This window comes from Antrostomus carolinensis, unplaced genomic scaffold (assembly GCF_000700745.2).
Source record: "Antrostomus carolinensis isolate BGI_N321 unplaced genomic scaffold, ASM70074v2 scaffold7372, whole genome shotgun sequence".
NCBI classification, from domain to species: Eukaryota; Metazoa; Chordata; class Aves; order Caprimulgiformes; family Caprimulgidae; genus Antrostomus; species Antrostomus carolinensis.
Window position 1 is genome coordinate 29,789 of NW_010298870.1, and position 18,712 is coordinate 48,500.

General features: G+C 39.2%; 1 protein-coding gene across 1 annotated transcript in view; it reads left to right on the top strand.

Moving 5' to 3' along the window:
- Positions 1–17,735, top strand: part of MAOB (monoamine oxidase B) — a gene marked incomplete at its 5' end in the record, with an annotated part of 30,508 nt that extends 12,773 nt beyond the window's left edge. The window contains 12 exons of the mRNA XM_010162591.1: positions 1,436–1,540; positions 2,264–2,355; positions 5,173–5,314; positions 6,632–6,781; positions 7,448–7,607; positions 8,982–9,078; positions 9,822–9,875; positions 13,332–13,389; positions 14,348–14,445; positions 15,472–15,583; positions 17,104–17,166; positions 17,580–17,735. Of these exons, the coding sequence (XP_010160893.1) occupies positions 1,436–1,540; positions 2,264–2,355; positions 5,173–5,314; positions 6,632–6,781; positions 7,448–7,607; positions 8,982–9,078; positions 9,822–9,875; positions 13,332–13,389; positions 14,348–14,445; positions 15,472–15,583; positions 17,104–17,166; positions 17,580–17,735 (1,287 nt within the window). The remainder of the gene's footprint in view (positions 1–1,435; positions 1,541–2,263; positions 2,356–5,172; positions 5,315–6,631; positions 6,782–7,447; positions 7,608–8,981; positions 9,079–9,821; positions 9,876–13,331; positions 13,390–14,347; positions 14,446–15,471; positions 15,584–17,103; positions 17,167–17,579) is intronic.
- Between the last annotated feature and the right edge of the window lie 977 nt (positions 17,736–18,712).

The following is an 18,712-nucleotide window of genomic DNA, read 5'->3' on the forward strand; positions in this document are numbered from 1 at the left end:
CTTTAGATACTTCTTGTCAACAAGACACAGTGTTGTTGTTACCTGGTTCTAAACACTAAATTTTGATGCAGTATTTCTTTTGAAGCTAGTGTAAATATTTTATTTTTTTTTTAGTGATGGATTCATGTGGCACTGCATCAAATACCTATTAAAAGTTAGTACTTCTACCAGTTGACATTCATGCCGATGCAGTGCACACTTAAATACATAATTTAATATAAGCCTTGAAAAATCAGCTGTGGTACACGCTATGGCCTTTATTGTTTATCTATTTTATGGAGTCCAGAAGGCACTGTGAAAAAATGAGTAACTACACAGTACTAATGAGCATTTCTTTGTGAATTTTTAAAGCTGTTATGCTGTCATCCATATAGTCAGCCAGGGAAATCCCATCTAAATAAAAGAGCTTTACAAATTACCCATCTTCTTCCACTCTTAATTCAGCTAGACTTTCTGAATATCTAATAGTCAAGATATAGATATATAAAATCTAACTATTAAATATATAATGATGTAATTAGGACATTCATATGGGCCACACTATCAATCTCTGGAATTTGTGGCCAGAGGTGTTGGATTAGGAAAATGAATCATTAGTAGAAAAAGCTACTTTTTCTATAGGGTGGGAGATTTTTGTTAGCTGAAAGCAGTTTTTTCCAGGAAGGTCTCCAAGATACGATTTTAGCGTGTAATAAAGCTCATCACATCTGCTTCTGCTGATTTTGAAAATAAAAAACCCCACTAAATACAATTAACAGTTCAGTCTTTTAATGAACCTTTAAGAACATAAAATGTAACCTGTTTTGCTTTTTCAGTAACAAATAGCCAATTTTTCATCTCAGTTGAGCAACGCTGTTCCATCTCATTTTTTTTGGTCTAATCTTAGTGACTCTACTGCAGGGTATTAGTTGTTGCTCAGAAGTGCCCAATAAAAGCTTTGAAGACACAAGGCAGTATCAGTTCTACAATTCAACTGTGTATCACACTTAAGTTGTGTGTGTACAAAAACAGGATGACAGAATGGTTGAGGTTGGAAGGGACATCTAGTCCAGGTCACCTCCAGGTTGGAGGTCATCTAGTCCAAACCCCCATGCTCAAGCAGGTCTACCTAGAGCCAGTTGCTCAGGACCATGTCCAGATGGGTTTTGAATATCTCCAAGGATGGAGACTCCACAACTTCTCTGGGCAACCTGTGCCTGTACTCGATCACCCTCACAGTGAACACATATTTCCTTACATTCAAACGGAAGCTCCCATTGCCTCTTGTTCTGTGCGCACACAGACTGGTCTGTCAGAAGCTGTTACATGTATTGATTGAATTTGTGCTTTCTTCCTGTGAACACTTAACCATTTGGTGCAGCTTCCCACACGTAGAAGCCATAATTATGGTTGTATTTGTTTTTTATTATGTTTTTGTTTGTTTTTCATCTTGTAGGGTAAGTCTTACCCTTTTAAAGGTCCATTCCCTCCTATGTGGAATCCATTGGCTTACCTGGACTACAACAACCTATGGAGGACCATGGATGAAATGGGAAAGGAGGTATGGCATGAGGAATTGCAGCTGACTGTCTCAGCTCAGCTTTGTCTCCGTGAGGGGCAGAGTGAAGATGGGACTAGGATGCAGATATGCTAAGCTGTTTGAGCTTGAACAAACCTGGTGCTGGCAAGAGTAGCATTGTGCCGTGCATTTTGGCATGCACTGATGGTCAGACAACGTGTTATAAGTGGCATCCTGGCAAGCTTTTCTGAAGGCCATGCTGCTGAGGCTGTCTGCAGTCATACCTTCGTTTTTCTGGATATATGAACATTAGGGTTTATGCATGTGATTTTTGGCACTTTGCCTGGTAAATAATATTTTAAGGGACTTGTAGACCTCAAATGTAGTCCCTTCTCCACCCTGAAATTCAGCTCAACCATTTTAGTTTGTTGCCAGTAGTGTATGTTTTACTACAAGACTTCGAGAAGAGGTTGTCGTTACTTGCATAGATTAATGGGAGAGAAATGGAATAACTCAGAGACTTTCCCCAGCACTGTACTTTGCCTTTCTAGGCAAAGTTATTAACACTAAAATTATTCTCTATTATTCAATCTAAAAAAAAAAAAATCTTAAAACAAAGAAACAACTCTTTGAAGTTCACTGTATTACCTGCCAGGAATTGGCAGTCTGAATTACCTTGTAAAGATGAGATTTTTTTTGCGATTGTTGTCTCTTTCTTATGCCACTCATTTATTTGCTGATGAAGGCTCTTTCATGTCTCCTTAGATTCCCAGTGAAGCCCCATGGAAGGCTCCACATGCAGAAGAATGGGACAAAATGACTATGCAAGATTTAATAGATAAAATTTGCTGGACAGAGTAAGACACTTTCAAATACAAAATATTAATAGCTTTTATCTACATACCTTAGAGATACGACTACCACTAGAATACAGCTTTTTTTTAAAAAAGAAATGGGGTGGAGAAAATCTTGTAATAATGGACCACAACACCTGTCAGCACACATGGCCTATTCTGTTATATTTATGTAACTTTTTAAACTAAAGAAGAGATGAAAGGAAAATGTATTTGGGGACGGTTACTTCTGAAGACATAGATAATACCTTCATCTGTTATATGCACTTTCCCTCTCTTTACTGTGTGTTTAACTTTTAGGAGAAAAGTGCTCTGGCTCCAGCAGGTTTTTGAATCAAACTTTTGATGGAAAAACACACATTTATTCTGTGCTGGACTAGCTGATTTTACCAAAGTGCTATAAAAATAACATTTGTCTTGAAATAGCACTAAATCACTTTTAACACCCATCATTCTATTGTTTAACTGCTGCACTATATAACATCCAGGAAAACTGAAAATGCTTCCTGTTTTTACATATACATCAAAGCTGTTTTCCTTTACTTGCCATTCAACAGCAGTTTGATTGGTTTTCTTCGCACTGAAGAAAAACAAAACAGTAATTCTGCCTCACTGTAAAGCAGATTGATTTCTACAGCATCCTCTTCAGAATTGCTAAGCACTTGACAATGAACCTGCATGAGCTTGGTGCAGAAGCCTGCTAGCATCCACTCAAGCTGAAGCTGTCTTTCTCAGGGGCATTTTTACTGCTTCAGCCAGCTTCTAGAGAGCAACATGATCATTGTTAATGGACAGTAGGCTTTTGTCCAAAAACTTTTAATCTTCTGGTTGTTTTTCTTTAACAAGAGTTACAGTTGCACAAAAGCATATAGAAAGTCTTTCTCATTTTTTTACCACCATACATATTGATTAAAACCAAATAGAAATTTATGCTGGCAGTTCTGCTGGCCATCTGAACCTCTGATTTGGTAAGGAACTGTGCAAGTTACCAAAACACCATGCACCAGTAGTCATTCAGTATCCAGCACGTGACTACAGTAATATTTTTTTTCAAATTCTGATGGAATAAGACTTGACATTTTACTTTAATATTGACATAACTGTCAGCCTCTCTTAATTCCAAGATGGTTTTCAAATTTTATATGTGCATGTCAGCTTGATTTGCCCAGCTTGTTCGAGATTTAGGTAACATGCTGTAGAAGCTTCCCACTCTGGAAGGCAATGGTCTAACAGACTGTACAGATTTGCTTTTGGCTAGAATTGTGTTCTGGAAGTATCCTGAGTGCTCTTGGTTGAAGTCATACTGCCATTTCTAGGTAAAATACCTGGAGAAACTGGGGAGCTGAAATGCTAAAAAGCAATGGGAGAAGGTGTCAGAAACTGGGATAATTTAACCACTATCTAATAACTTCTGCTTGTGAAATATTGATAAATATATATACTAATTCTCCAGTTAGAATAAGTATCTTTCAGAGTTGATCATATTTTACAATGTATGTTTATATAGGCAAAAATTAAAAAATATTTTCTGTATTATTTTTGGCTGTCGAGAATGAAGCTAGAATGCGTTCATATTTCAGAAAATGCATCAGCTTTTTGCTTCAGCAAAAATCAGCAGGACTTTGCATTTTCAGAAAGGATAAGAGATGCCTTTTTTCCTATGTAGATCTGCAGCTGTTTGAATTAGTATGTTTGAGTTACGCTTTTCACTCCCCACCCCCCCAAGAAAAGTTCAAAGACTGAAAAAAGAAAGACACGACTAAAAGTGGATTCTGTACTGGTTTGGGAAGTTATTGATTGGCTGATGCCTGGTGTATGAAATACTTACAGAATCTCAGTCCCTGTCAGTCACAATACAGTTAAGCTGAGCATCTTCTGGTCCTCTCCACGTCTCTTTAAACTCTTCCTCAGAGTAAGGGCAGAGTAAGTATTACTTCTAACAGGAGGAATGTTTCCCTAAGCCTTAAGTAACTCTGTCTTAGTGCACCCTGATATCTTATACAGGTTTATACAGTAATTTTCAGTAGAGCTGTTATGAAAGCACCAACTGGAGGAGAGAAAGCAGTGATCAGGCCACTTTTCCCACTTCTGTGTTCATCACTGCTGGCTACCAGGCCACTGTTTAAAATACTGATTTAAGCAACCAAACATATCCTTTCCTTTTTCTTGACAGACTTTTGCATGAATGTGTACATGTTGTCCTTTTGTATGAACGTGTATAGGCTTCCTACTTACATTTCTTTCCTTGTTTTCCAGCTGCAGCACCCTCCCTGAGCACAGTAGAGGAGTGGGCAGTGAGGGGATGCTGACAAGTCCAGAGAGTTTAGATAATTAGCTTAGACAAGATCCCCAACTTCTTCATGACAAGTGTTGAATAATCTCTGTGCTGTGTGCTTGAGGGACAGGCTCCCAGCAGGTGCAAACAGACCTGTGAATCTTGGATGTAACCCAGGAACCATGGGAGGACATGGTGATTTTGGTGTCCAGTGAAGACAGGAGGGCTTGCTTCTCTTAATCCCAAGGCTAGAGTGACAAGTTAACTTTATATTAGTAGCATACAGTGACATAAGTTTTCATTGGCTCTTGTGCCTTGTGGAGCCCTAATTCTGCTGGAACATGGCAGTGCTTGATTAACATTTTTTTGCAGGGTTACTTGAAAAATGTTGTATAAAAGGAATTGTTTTTGTTTCCTATTTCAACTGAAATTAAGGGATCCTCTACCCTCAGTGAAAGAAGACATTGCTGGTTTCTCTCCTGCTAAAGAACAAGATTGTCACCCTTCAGTCTTTAAATTAACTCTCTTTCTGGTCTTTGCTGCAGTGCTGCCAAGAGTTTTGCAACTCTGTTTGTGAATGTGGATGTCACTTCTGAACCTCACGAGGTCTCTGCCCTTTGGTTTTTGTGGTATGTGAAGCAGTGTGGAGGGACAACAAGGATATTCTCAACAACCAATGGAGGGCAGGTAGTGTCATCCATCACCTTCTGCAGCTTATGGCAGCCCTGTTTTAACTTCATTCTTTTACTTGTTTATTTTAGTTCAGAGGACCAACTGAGATGTCCATGACTTTGAGCCAGTAGCACATTGATAACTAGTTCTGTTAATTTACATTAGTCTGGATCTTGCAAAACTAATATCGAAGGCTATTCTCATGCTGGAGGTGCTGGCCCAGGGATCAGTAGATTAGCATCAGTTCCTGACTCTGGCTTCCTTTTGGGCTCTGGTTAGAAAAAGTACTCTGCTTTTCCACTTAAAAAAAAAAAGAAAGGTGTTACTTATGCTTATTTCTGTCATGAGGCTGAAGCAAGGCTTACCACTTCAGAAGCACTTAATGGGGATGGCAACGCTATCTCCAGGAGTGTGTAGAGTACTCCAAATTAATACTGAAAATGTCATCCAGAACTGGGTTCCTGAAGACACTAGCTCTGAGGATTAAAATTGAAGATTTAAAAATCAGTCTGAAGAAAATTAACACTCCTGCTTAAATATGGTATTGCTCTGAAATGTTTGAAATCTGGTGTAATAGTGCTGATTCTGCATTTCAAGAAGGTAAAGACTCTGTTAATGGTCTTACACATGAGAAATGCAAATTTTACTAATTATGTTAGAAATAATTAGATTTTAGAAATGCAAATTATTTAATCATAAATAATTAACTAAAAATATAAAGAATACGTTCAAACATGTTTAAATGCATAAATTTGAATAGATAAGCAATAATTGTAGATAATTTAACTTTATATACATTGCATAAAATATTATTTGAATTCTCTGTTATGTTAGAGGTGATTTGAGTTTAAGTTAGGCTAGATTACACACTTCAGGATACATTTTTGGTGTGAGCTATGTCACTTTTTTATACCTTGTTATTTATTATGATGATCAGGGATTTACTTCTGACAGGCAGATGTCTGCAGAAACAACAGTGAACTCAGAGAAGGTTTTAAAATTTTAAGCACTTTTCAGAAGTCTTGCTGATTCACACAGGTCTGTGGAATCCATTTGGAGACCACATGAAAAAGGATTTTCTCATAAGGTTACTGATACTCCTAGTTTTGGCTGGTGGTCCAATAGGGAAAGTGTTCGAGGAGTTCATTGAAAGAGAAAGGAACATTAGGACGTTTTCCAAGTGAGACCGGTGAACTTTCCTAAAAAGGTTTGGTAACAACAGAAGAATGGGATTTGTTTTGAATTCCAAGCAAAATGTTTGTCATGATACAAGCTTCACATATATCACTCTGCTGATTCTGCTTTGCTGAGTTGTCATTTTCTGTGTTTCAGGAGAGGAAGTTTGTTGGGGGCTCTGGCCAGATCAGTGAGAAAATAATGGAGCGCCTGGGCAGCCGGGTGAAGCTGAGGAAGCCAGTGATCCGCATTGACCAGTCGGGTGAAAGTGTCATAGTGGAAACCTTAGATCATGAGTTATATGAGGTAATGAAACCTCTAACATTTAAGCAACTGTTTGTGCTGGGATGACTAGAAAACCTTTAGCTTTTCCTTTTTGACTGCTCCAAAATCCTGTACAAAAATGTAGCAGAGATTAAAGTGACTATAACAGAAAATCACACTTTCTCATTATCCCCAAGTAGTAACAATGACAGAGCTTTAAAGTGATGCCTGGAAAACAAAGTGTATATTTGAACTCTTCCTTCACTACCATCTCTTCTAGTATTCCGTTACCTTCAGAATGAAAGGAAAGTTGTAAGGTGAACACAAACATGCAGCTTAGTAATAAACTTAGTAAAAAAACATTTCAGGCTTTGCTTCCAAGTTGTAACAGAGGAGTCCAGATGGAAGAGAGACCAGTGGACTTTTGTAGCACAGAAAATCTTTCCACTGGCTTTTTTTCAAGCACTAGGGAAAGAGCAGCTGCCCATCATTGGAACAGATGGCTGTTTATATAATGCTTGTTTGTTGTTTAACAGCCAGGATTTTGTGAGGGTTCAGTTTTGCAATTCTTATGCTAAATGCCAAAATTGCTTCAGAAGATACACCCTGCAGCCTCCCCAGATGTCTGCAAAAATCATTAGAGCAATATACTTAGGATGAAGTAGTAGAGAACTTACTTGGCTTATGTATAATTTCTTTCTTTTCCAGGGCAAATATGTGATCAGTGCCATTCCTCCAGCTCTTGGCTTGAAGATTCATTTCAACCCACCTTTGCCACCAATGAGAAACCAGCTCATCAACCGAATCCCCATGGGCTCAGTCATCAAATGCATTGTGTACTATAAGGAAACTTTCTGGAGAAAGAAGGGTATTTTGTTTTTATTGCAGGAAAGGGTAGTGACAGAGAGAGGGAAAAGCATACATGGTAATGAAGTAGACTTTGTGTTTAGAAGATGCTGGACCTTAGAAGGAGAATTTTAACACTTCTGTGCCATTTTTTGCCTTTCCCTGTTTGAGAAACTTGAGAGATAGGTTGGGAAGAGAGGGTGGATGGGGGAATAAAAAGAAGGAGGTAGGCGTGAAGGGAGAACTCATGTCTGTTGCTTATTACCTTAGTTGTTCTTTGTTGTCCTCTCCTGTTTCTTCAGTGGCACTTGGGTACGAGATGAGTCTCTCCCACTTGGACAGTAATCTAAAGGTATAAGTGATATGTGATGGAGAGAGGTTTTATCCTATCAGTTATCAACCCACAAAAACTCTGCCTTCTGGATGCACTAGGCAGGATTAATTTAAGATGTCTTCACATAGACATGCCTAGCTGGGCTAGCCATCCTGCACTCCCTTTACATGCTGAATGCTTTCCTCATGATTTCTCAGATCTCTTTTAGAGCTTACCAAATCTAAGACCATCTGCAATGTAATAGCACCCATTTCTCTTCACTGGTTATAAAGAGTCCACATCTGTGTTTGTCTAAAAATGTCATCCACCCTTCATCTCTGTGAATGATTTTAAGAGTTCTGGACCCTGGCATATTCTGGCCTTTTAGGTTTGGGTTGGATTGGCAAGAGGTGACTCCCATTTCCTGGTAGAACCCATAGTTTATGTACTGTGCTTTGCTAACAATGTTGTTCTTTTAAGAACAATTTGTTTCCTTCAGACTCGTCTTTTGAGAACAATTTTGTTTTCAGGACAATGTACAAATATCTGTCTCCCCCTATGTCTGACATAATGTCATATATGGAAACAGTTGTGCTAGAGGCACTTGAACATCTTCAGTATCTGAGAGCAACCTGTTTCCATGCAATTAATAATTTATTTTTCTATCATTAATTCAACAATAAGAGAGTCCTTTATTGACTTTCTGTTTTAAAGATGCTTGAAAAGGATTGTTAATTGTCAGCACATTTCGGATCTGAATTTTCTCCTCTAGAGATGATCTAGCACTTCTCTGCGCCAAAGGAACACTACGCTGCAAGGGAGCTGTGTGCTAATCGTTGTCAGTTGATGGGGATCGCTCTTCTTTGTTTTCGTATCTCCCTACATTAGATTCAGAGAATGAAAGAGGTTGAGAGAGACCTCTGGGTGTTATTTAGTCCAATGCCTTGCTTAAAGCAGGGTGAATTTCAACCAAGTTGTTTAGGGCTTTTTCCAGTCAAGTTCTGAGTATCTCACAACTCCTTGGAAGCTCATTCCTGCATTTGGATGCATAGGTCCTAACTTCTTTTCCACTCTGCTTACCAGGGTATTGTGGTACCATGATCATTGAAGATGAGGATGCTGCAATTGGTTTAACGCTTGATGATACTAAGCCTGATGGCAGCTTTCCTGCCATAATAGGGTAAGAGACAAAGAAGGTGAACAATTGAAACAGAAATCTTGCTACTTTTGAAGGGAAATACTTGAAAATAGTTCAAGGGTTGAGTTTCTCAGTGTGTGGTGAATATATTCTATGAACTTTTCTTTCAAATAAATTCTCCCTACAATTTAACTGCTAATTTAAAAAGGTGAAATTCTATTTTTCTTCACTTTTTCTCACTGTCATCTTTTGCCTTTTGGTGTGGCAAAATACAAAATTGGAGAAGAAGAAAGGAAGGAGAATAAAAAGGAAGTGATTGCAGAAATGTAAAATTTTCTCCAAATATTTTGCTTCCCCTGAGTCTTCCAGTTTTTAAATTAAAATTTGTTTTCTAGAATTATATTTTGTTTTGTTCTGTTTTTTTAAACAGCCAGAGTATGACCAGTCTTAGAAAGTTTATTTACCAATAATTTCTAGTTCAGTCCCAGGCTTCATCTCTTGCTGCACATACTGCTATATAAAATTAAGGTCATTGGGAAACAGCTCATAAAAATAACCTAACCTGAATCTCAGAGTGGTTCCTTCCATAATAAGTCCTGCAAGCAGCAGGCATAGCTTGTAACCTTATGCAGAGAGGTGAAATGGATATTCTGAATAGAGATCCAAAAGCTAATACTATATATCACAATAAATCTCATCATAAGACACTGGCATTTTAAATAATGCAGGAAATATAGTAACATAATGGAAGTAAATTGCGGTTTTCTTTTTTTTTTTTTTTACAGCTTCATTCTTGCTCGGAAGTGTAGAAGACTGACAGGTCTCACAAAAGAAGAAAGGTAGGTACAAACACTGGAGGTCTGCATGGAATCTGAGTCAAAATTTTGTTATAAGTTACCAGAACAGGAAAAAAATGCCCCTATTTGAAGGAATTTGTCTGTAACTTTGCTACAGTAGGAGGACATGTCACTTTAAGGAGGAAGATCTCTTATTTTTTTTTGGATGAAGACCCCACAGAATTCCCACAAAGAGGCAGCAGATGTGGTAGTTCGACCCTGCCCTTTGGACACTCTCAGGTCCTGGTTCTCATTTTCCAGCAGGGCTGCTCTGATTATATGACTTTTGCAAAATAACTGCTCTAAGCTGCTGCCTATGAAAGTAGTGTAGATATTATGCTGCCCTCACTGGAAAGTGTCCAGGGCCAGCCTCATCCCTACCACTGCTACCCCTCTGGCTTTTTGCAAGTGCACTGAGCTCTTTGAAAGCTTGTCAGCAGGGACAGGTTTGGCCCCTGTGCTTGATTTTTTTTCTAATCACCCTGGAGAGTCCTTTCAGTCTTTGTAACTTAGTGCAACTCTGGGGCTCTGGTACCTGCCATGGATGAGAACTCTGCATTATAAAGGAGGCAAAAAGCTGCCTCTAGCTCTCCACCCTCAGTTATAAGGAAAAAATGCCCTTCAGGCACAGATGAAGGTCTTTGGTACTGTCTTGTTGAAACAAATGTCTGCATACAGTAGTGCTCTTTTGTTTATTACTAAAATAGAATTTACAAAGTAATGAGTCTTTTTCCATCATGCTGATTCACAGTATCTGACCAAATTAAAGCTACAAGTAGAGAGTGTGGATATGGGGAGAGCCTTAGTTTGACATGGAGAAAATATATTTGTTTTTAAAGCATGCCACAAGGAATACTGTGTCCAAGTAAACATTTTTACAGTAATAGCTAGTCTAACTAAAGAAGATATAGTAATCTCAGATTAGTTTTGCAGGTAGTCTAAATCTGTAGTTAATGAGCCTAAACTGGTCTGTTAATGTCCCATCTTTTTAAGTGAAAGCCTGATACCACAGAGCACTTTTAATTTTGTCAGGAATGGACAAGGCAGCCTTTTCCTCAGCACACAGGCTTTGAGATAGACCCCCAGCAGGTGGCTGATGATACAAGTAGTGTATGTATTCTGAAATCCAGTGTACCCAACATTTTAAGCCCTCCAAACCACCAAATAGTGTCTTACCCTGTGTGTCAATACACTAGGTACAAATGAGCATTTTCAGTATTTGAGAACAGCTTCTTTTCCTGTGAAATGAAGGGCTTTCCTGCCTGTTTGCGAGGCACCAGGAAGGAAAGATTGCTTTCCCCTCAGCTTTAAAAGCATTAGCACAATTATCTGACTCTGCACCTGCCTATAGCCATGTTTTAAACAAAAGGATTTTGAACTCTTGTCTTTGAGGAATAAACCTTTAGACTAGGAAGGACTTTGCTTTGGTAAAGAATGGTTATGAAATATGCTTGGGTTGATACCTGATAAGAGGTACCCTGATGGAGGGGGCAGGGGTGCCTATGGCTCCTAAATTCCTGGTCACAGTCAGCCAAGGCAGAAACCCCCTGGGCTGCATTGCAGCTCCTCTCCTGCACATGAACACAAGTCTCCTTCCAGTGGAAACTGGGGTCCAGGAGAAGGCAGAGAGCAAACCTGAATCTTCTCCCAGTGTACACTCAGAGTGCAACCAGTTTATGTTGTTTAGATGGGGGCTATGGTGTCTGCAGGGAGGGAGCTCTTCTGAGGGCAGGCTTCTTGTGGCACCCTTCAGAGGCTGCCTCTCACTGAGATGCTGCACTCATCTGTGAACACAAGCTGGGCTCTCCCTTTATCGTGTTGATGACAGGGTAAGGTTTTCAATAATCCTTGGATATGAAGAGTAGGATGTAGAGTCTGTGGCAGTTATCCTAAATCATGACTGGGAACAGCAGTTGTGATGGAAGCTGTTTTACAACCTAAGCCAGGCTGAAGGGAGTAAAACTCACTGCTGCCTTCCAACTGGTCTTCCCAGGCCAGGTGTCAATGAGTAATTACAGTTATTAGATTGCGCCCTACCTTTCACAGCTGTGCAACAGAGGTGGTGGCATCACACACAGCCATGGAATAAGAGACCAGGGAGAAGAGCTAAATGTCTGCATGGGCATTTCTTCCACACTGGGCACAGTAACTCTCAACAGGACCCTACCTCAGTAGCTCTAGGCATAAAAGTCCTCTTATTTAGTGCTTGTGGCAATTTCACAGCTCAGTCAAAAGCCAAGAAATAAGGATTTTACTGCATATTCCATGTTTCATGCTAGCATTAGCCATAAATCCATAAATATTTATTTAAACTGTCCTAGGACAGATGTTGCAGAGACCAGCACATCTACAAGGATTGTTCTTATTAGGGGTAATGTCCTCAGTGATAGATCACTATTGGTACCATTCAGTCCTTTAGAAACTGCAATTTGGTGGCGGTTTTTCTGTCAAATAATACCTTATTATGGATGATTAATTCTTTCCAAGGTCGACATTTCTTAAAAGTCTGAAGATGCCCTTGACCTGAAGGTTAATATTTTCTTTTGCACAGCTATCTTTAAACTAGCTTTATCTGTATTTGCAATGTAGTTGTCAAACAGCAGTGAACTTGTACCTCCTAGGAGCCCTGCAGTTGGCCATACATGATCATGGGTATAGCTGAGCTCCTGTGTAGCTAGGTTGCTTTATACAGCTGTATACATACAGCTTCCTCATATGCTTATATAGCTGCAAGAGTAGCCCATGGAGTTAGAGAGCTGGGACTGCTATATTCCTGTGCCAAACATGACTTTCTGTGGCGCACAGGATTTGCTTCCAGAAGTAAACATCTTTCTAGGGTTGTGTTTGCGTGTTTGTTTTTCATAATTGTTAACTATTATTTCATCTTGATCTTCTTGTGTCTGGGAATTGATACAATGCGGCTAACAGTAAACAGTAAGATCCAAAAGCTTGTAGGAACAGACTTAATTGCACTTGGGGTTTGCTACAGAGTGAAGTATATTCATGGATTTATAGACTCATAAACTAAAACAGGAGGAAATTTTATAGATACAGAAATAAAGTACTGAATCCCTGAGAGCCTCAGGCTATCAATACCTGAGTCTTTGTAGGAACAGACCGTAAGTTAAGACTATATGCCAAGACAAAAAACTGCAATGCCTTAATACATTCTTTTCCTGACAACCTGGGAACCTTTGGATAATATATGAATTTGGGCTGCTAGAGGTGTCCTAAGGGAACAGCTTGCATAACTGCTAGTAAAAACAGCACTTATGCAGCACAGGAGTTTGAGTAAGTTATTTCTAGTGATCCAGGGGCTGAGTGGTTAGCATAGATCCCAAAAAGCTGGAACCTCAAGTTCAAGCAGGTATTAATGCTTGTTCTCTTGAAACTAGGACATATTAGAGGTGATTTATTTTCTTTTCACTTACATAAAAGTCTGTTGCTTTTGTTTTGCAGGAAGACAAGGCTATGTGAGCTCTATGCAAAGGTTCTGGGATCAGAGGAAGCTTTACACGTAAGCACAAAATTTAAACCACAACATCTCTTGTCAGACTTGTTGAGCTGGGGAGGGGCAGAATGAAACCAGAATCAGAATGCAGCAGTGCTCCAGCACAACGCTGGGTAGCGTTTTGGGGAAAGTACCTGCTATGGCAGCACTTGCTGCCCTGCCATCTGTAGAGGAGTGGAGAGAAGACTGTGGCAAATACTGGGTTGTGTTTGACAGTGAGGATAAGAATGACTTTATGAAACAGTTAAAAGGCAGATACGTTGTCCAGCTTCGTGGGTCTCATTCACAGTGCTTACCACTATACATCTCAACTGTTTTCAGATGTGACAGGCTTGCCTTTCCCTCTCGCTCTATGTTGAACATAATGTTTCTTCTCCTTACTAGTTGCTAAGATCTATTGCTGCACATGTTTTTCTTTTTGCTTTTCCCTTGCCTTCTCTTCCCTGTCATGGTAAATAACTGATAGGATTTGTGTGATCTCGCAGTTTATGTGATCATCACCCTTTGTCATTTAAGGGTAATTTTACACGAGTTAAAAGTTGTAGACATCAGTCTTGAGGTGACATAATTTTAAACACAATGATACTGTATGCAGGACCATGCACGTGCCATACTTTGCATTTTTAACGTTATATATTTGTATCCAATGTACATATTACAAATATTGTACCTGTGTTCACCTTTACATGGCTCAAAGCATAAATTTACATTGACAAATTAAGAGGATTATGTTCTACAGTCACTGGATTAGCTAGTTTTTTAAAAAATAGCTAGCAGTGTCTAAAATTAAGGCTTATTGTGTTGAATCCATGCTGCATTAAGAGACTTGTTAAACGTGCTCATCTTGTCAGATGCTGACGTGCAACAAATCATAAGCTATTCTCCTCTGCTGTCTCCTCAGTTCCTTTATCAGCTTCCTCAGGACTTTGTCCTTTCCTTGAGTGAATTAATCTCTGTTTTACAGCCAGTGCATTATGAAGAGAAGAACTGGTGTGAAGAGCAGTATTCTGGGGGCTGCTACACAGCCTACTTCCCACCAGGCATAATGACTCAGTATGGAAGGTACAGTATCTATTTATAGTGGGCTTCGGAATAGTGAGATAAGACCAAGGTAATAAATATCTTCAGAAAGGGTAATAAATCCTCTGTCACCATTTGCTTTATACCTTTAAGATCACTGGGGAATATTTTAAACAGGTACTATAAACTTCTACTTGTCTCACTTGGGCTTTATGATGGATGAATATAGTATTATTAGGGGTTTTTATTCACTTCTGTTCATTGGCTATTTGAGATCGGTGTTACCATTTCCAGCACATCTTTAGCTTATTTTTTAATAAATACTGGCAGAGAGTTAATTCCTGCCAACAGTGACAGTAATGAGTGATTTCTTTGTACTGCTCCTTTCCTTTTAGGAGTCAAGGCTTAATATAGTAACCAGTGTGCCATTGTATATAGTCCTTTCTGACATAAATTTTTGCATGAAGATAGGATTTGCCAAAAAGAAAAAGGCTTGCTGGTCAGACTGGCTGATTGGATTCAGATACGTAATTTTTAATGTGGTGTCATAACCCGACTTTTGAAGTATATGTTTTCACAACTTAGAGCAATAAAGCAGTTGTAATGAAGAGCATATGGAGACCTTAGTTTTTAAAGTCATTTTAATGATAATCATTGCAAATTCTGGCAAAAATAGGGTAAAAAAATCCTTTTTCATTGAGAGGTACTTCAGAATGCTACACTGTGCCAGTAATACCTAGCATTGGTATTTATGACACTGGCTAAAATTGTGAGATAGAGTAAGCCTCATCTCAGGCTGATGGCCCTTCACACGTATGAGCACTAGATTCACAACCAGTAATAACATTACAAGGAATGCAGAGTAAATGCTTAGAAAATACGAACACTGGTGTGTTTACTGTAAGAATTTAAATGCAATGCAGACTCCACTTCCAGCTCAACTCACCCAAAGTTACTATCTGTAAGTGCTCACTGTTATTTAAAACACTTTTATTCTAATACTAACCCAAGGATTTCAGTTATCTTTCCTGATATGGCTGCTGTGACTTACTGCTTGTCCCCCTCCAGGATTATTCGGCAGCCCGTTGGCAGGATCTATTTTGCTGGCACAGAGACGGCCACAGAGTGGAGCGGATACATGGAGGGCGCTGTACAGGCTGGAGAAAGAGCAGCTAGAGAGGTACAGACACAAGCCCAAAAGAGGGGGCACTGTCAGATATCCTGTGGAAAAATGAAAGATCTTTTGGTTGGAGGTGAAATGGGAACTGGGTGTTGACAGCTACAGGTGTTTTGAAATCTTGATGCAAATCCTTGCAAAGTGGATAGACTTCAAAAAGGACAAAGGTTTTGCACTTAAAATTCGAATGCTTAGGAAGGGATCTGGCTATTTCATCAAACTCTTCTCTTTTTGCAGGAATGAAATAATTTCTTCTTTAACAGAAATCCCAAATTCTTACCTAGTAATTTTTTACCCTATATGGGCATATTGTTAGTTATTGTACTGAGAGATCACTAGGAACAGCTCAGTTCTGCAGCTCGGCAGACCAAGCCAGTCCCTTCCTCAACTGTTTCCAACAATACCATCGACACAGTGATATACCATTGAGATAGCCTTACATGAAGTCATTAAACAAGAACTTAAATATTTTACTTCAGAGAAAATCCCAATTCCTCAAATATTTTCAGGAATGTCACAGTTTATGGAGCAGCAAAAGAAATTTCATCTTTGCTTTATGAGGTGAAGGGAACGTTGTGGCTAAAAACTGCAGTCATAGCACAGTAATTGGCCTGGAGAGTTCATCTAGTCCATACCCCTGCCCCAAAAGACAAGGATCAACTGTCCCTAAACTGTCCCATTTGTGAAGGTTATACTTAACCTGTTACTGAAAACCTCCAGAGGTGGTGCTTCACGACCTCTCTAATGTAGCATTACATTACAGCAGAAGCTCCACAGGTCTCAGCAGAGAAGTTGGCAAGTGAGCTTGACTGGTAAAAAAATTGATGTTTTCTTTTCCTCATTTACTTGTGAAAAGAAAATATGTTTAAAATCCAGTGCAAGGGTGTTTCTCACTCTCCTGTGTTGAAAAGCTGATGGGGTCCATGAATCTTGTCTAGAATAAAAGCCCACTGTAAAAGACAGCAAATCTTGTTAAATCTACAAGTGCCTGGAATAGGAAAAACATTAATGTCACCACCTCAATTTTATTTTACTGTAGAAGTTAATCTTTCTGTCTTTCATGACTATCATTTCAGATAATCTTTGCTATCCTACTCATCTCTGATTTTTTGATACTTTGAATGGTTATTTTTCCATTGTGAAGGTTTTTAGTCTTGGTTGCCCATGCAGCAGCTAGTTTATGCACAGCTCATTCTGCCATGAGTGTATACTTATCTCCTAGTCATGTTCATATTACCCTGTTCCCATAGGACTACTCAAATTCTGGTATCTCACATGGACTAACTAAGCATGGACTAAGGTTTTCTGTTACTGTTTCTACTTCCTTCGAGGGCGAGTGTCTTATTAAATATCGAGCCACCCCAGAAATGAGTTGTACAATGGTCAAGTTTTCTTTAGAATTTGAATCCATAGAGATTTATGTGCTCAATCGTAATCTTCATCATGCCATTTTAAAACAAAAATTGAAGCCAGCCCTTTTTACCTTTCAATGGTACTTACTAGAAAATGTTATTTATTTTCAGATACTGTTTGCTATGAGGAAAATCCCAGACAGTGAAATTTGGAAGCCAGAACCTGAATCAGTTGTAAGTCTTTCTGTAGATTAAATTGATTATTTTTTTTCTGCTGTTTTGCTGATGAGATAAAATTTTATTGACTGTTTTTATTTCAGTTCACTAAACCAAAGCCACAATAACCTTTCCCTTACTCACCAAAACTGCCCTTTCCTAAACAGGAATTTGATATAAATCTAGAAAAGGCAACCATGTGATGACTCTGTAACAGGGAATTGGAAACAACTCTAGTTTTTAACTGGTCTATGAATCCTTTCCGTGTGTCTCTTCTTCCCTTTAACTGAGCATAAAATTTTGATACATCATTCTTCTTCTCAGCATGAACTGCTTCAACCCACTTCTGTTTCTGCTGCAAGAATCTCTTAATTTACATCCTGCACCTCACAGTGGAGATGTTAAATTTATAATGGATGCTCTCCCCACAGGATGTTCCAGCTTTGCCCATCACTACAACCTTCTGGGAGAGGAACTTGCCATCTGTGCCAGGACTGCTAAAGCTGATTGGATTTTCCACTTTCTTCACTTCTGTAGCTGCGGCAGGATTATTTGCTTACAAGAAAGGACTTGTGGTTCGAAACTGAAAAAGGTGCCAATGCAAAGCCTCACACTTGAGCTGTTTGCTTTTTTTCAGAGTATTTTTTTGGCATGTACTTCCCTGTCTCCAAAATTGGATCAGGACTGGGGAAGAGGAGAAAAGAGGCTAGAGGGGAGGGATAAAGTAAGGGGATCCATAGTGAAAAAGAAGCCCTTGAATCCAGATCTACTTCTAGCAGTAACTTTTTTGTTGTTGAATTTCTAGGATACTCTGTTGTTGAATTTCTAGGATACTCTACTTATCACCTTGAGGTTTTTATCCAGATCTCAGAGCAGAAGTGACAAAATACTTCTATAAAGCCTGTTCTGATGAGATTTCCAGTTGTTTTTACACTTATATCTGAACCAGACCCTGAACTCCAAGTCTTCACAAGCACTTCCATCTCTAGTTGTAAACAAAGGTTTTCTAACTTTCTGCGTAGGAAAAGAAGTGCATAGCTTAAAGAATAATTAACCACTTCATGCAAATTGTTGGCAAGGATCTTTTCAGTGTTTTGATTTTTCACCCAGATGTCCAGAGCCCAGGCAGTATCTAAGGGACAAGTCAGGCTCAATTTATCCATCTGAACTATGCAAGTGCAGCCATAGGTTGTTAGTATTTTCAGTGTCATATTTGCCCTACAGTGAGTTAAAGAACTTTTTTTTTTTTTTTTTACTGCTTTTGGCAATGGAGTTGAGTTTCACACTGCCTGGAACAGCAGAGCTTGTGTGTCTAAGTCAAGCCTGTCCCTGTGCAAGATCGTATCTCCACAGCTTAGCAAACTGGCAGGCTCCAGACTACAGCTGATGTGTGCAGCAGTATGGCTGACCAGGCTGTTGGACCTGACTATGAACGGGGAACCTTTTGCTAATGTGATGGTACAGGCACAGCCTTTCTAGCCTTTTTCACCCTGTTTGACATCTCTTTGCCTCCAAGGTCCTCTTTTAGCCCCTGCGTTTCTGCAAGATGGCAAGAGAACAAACT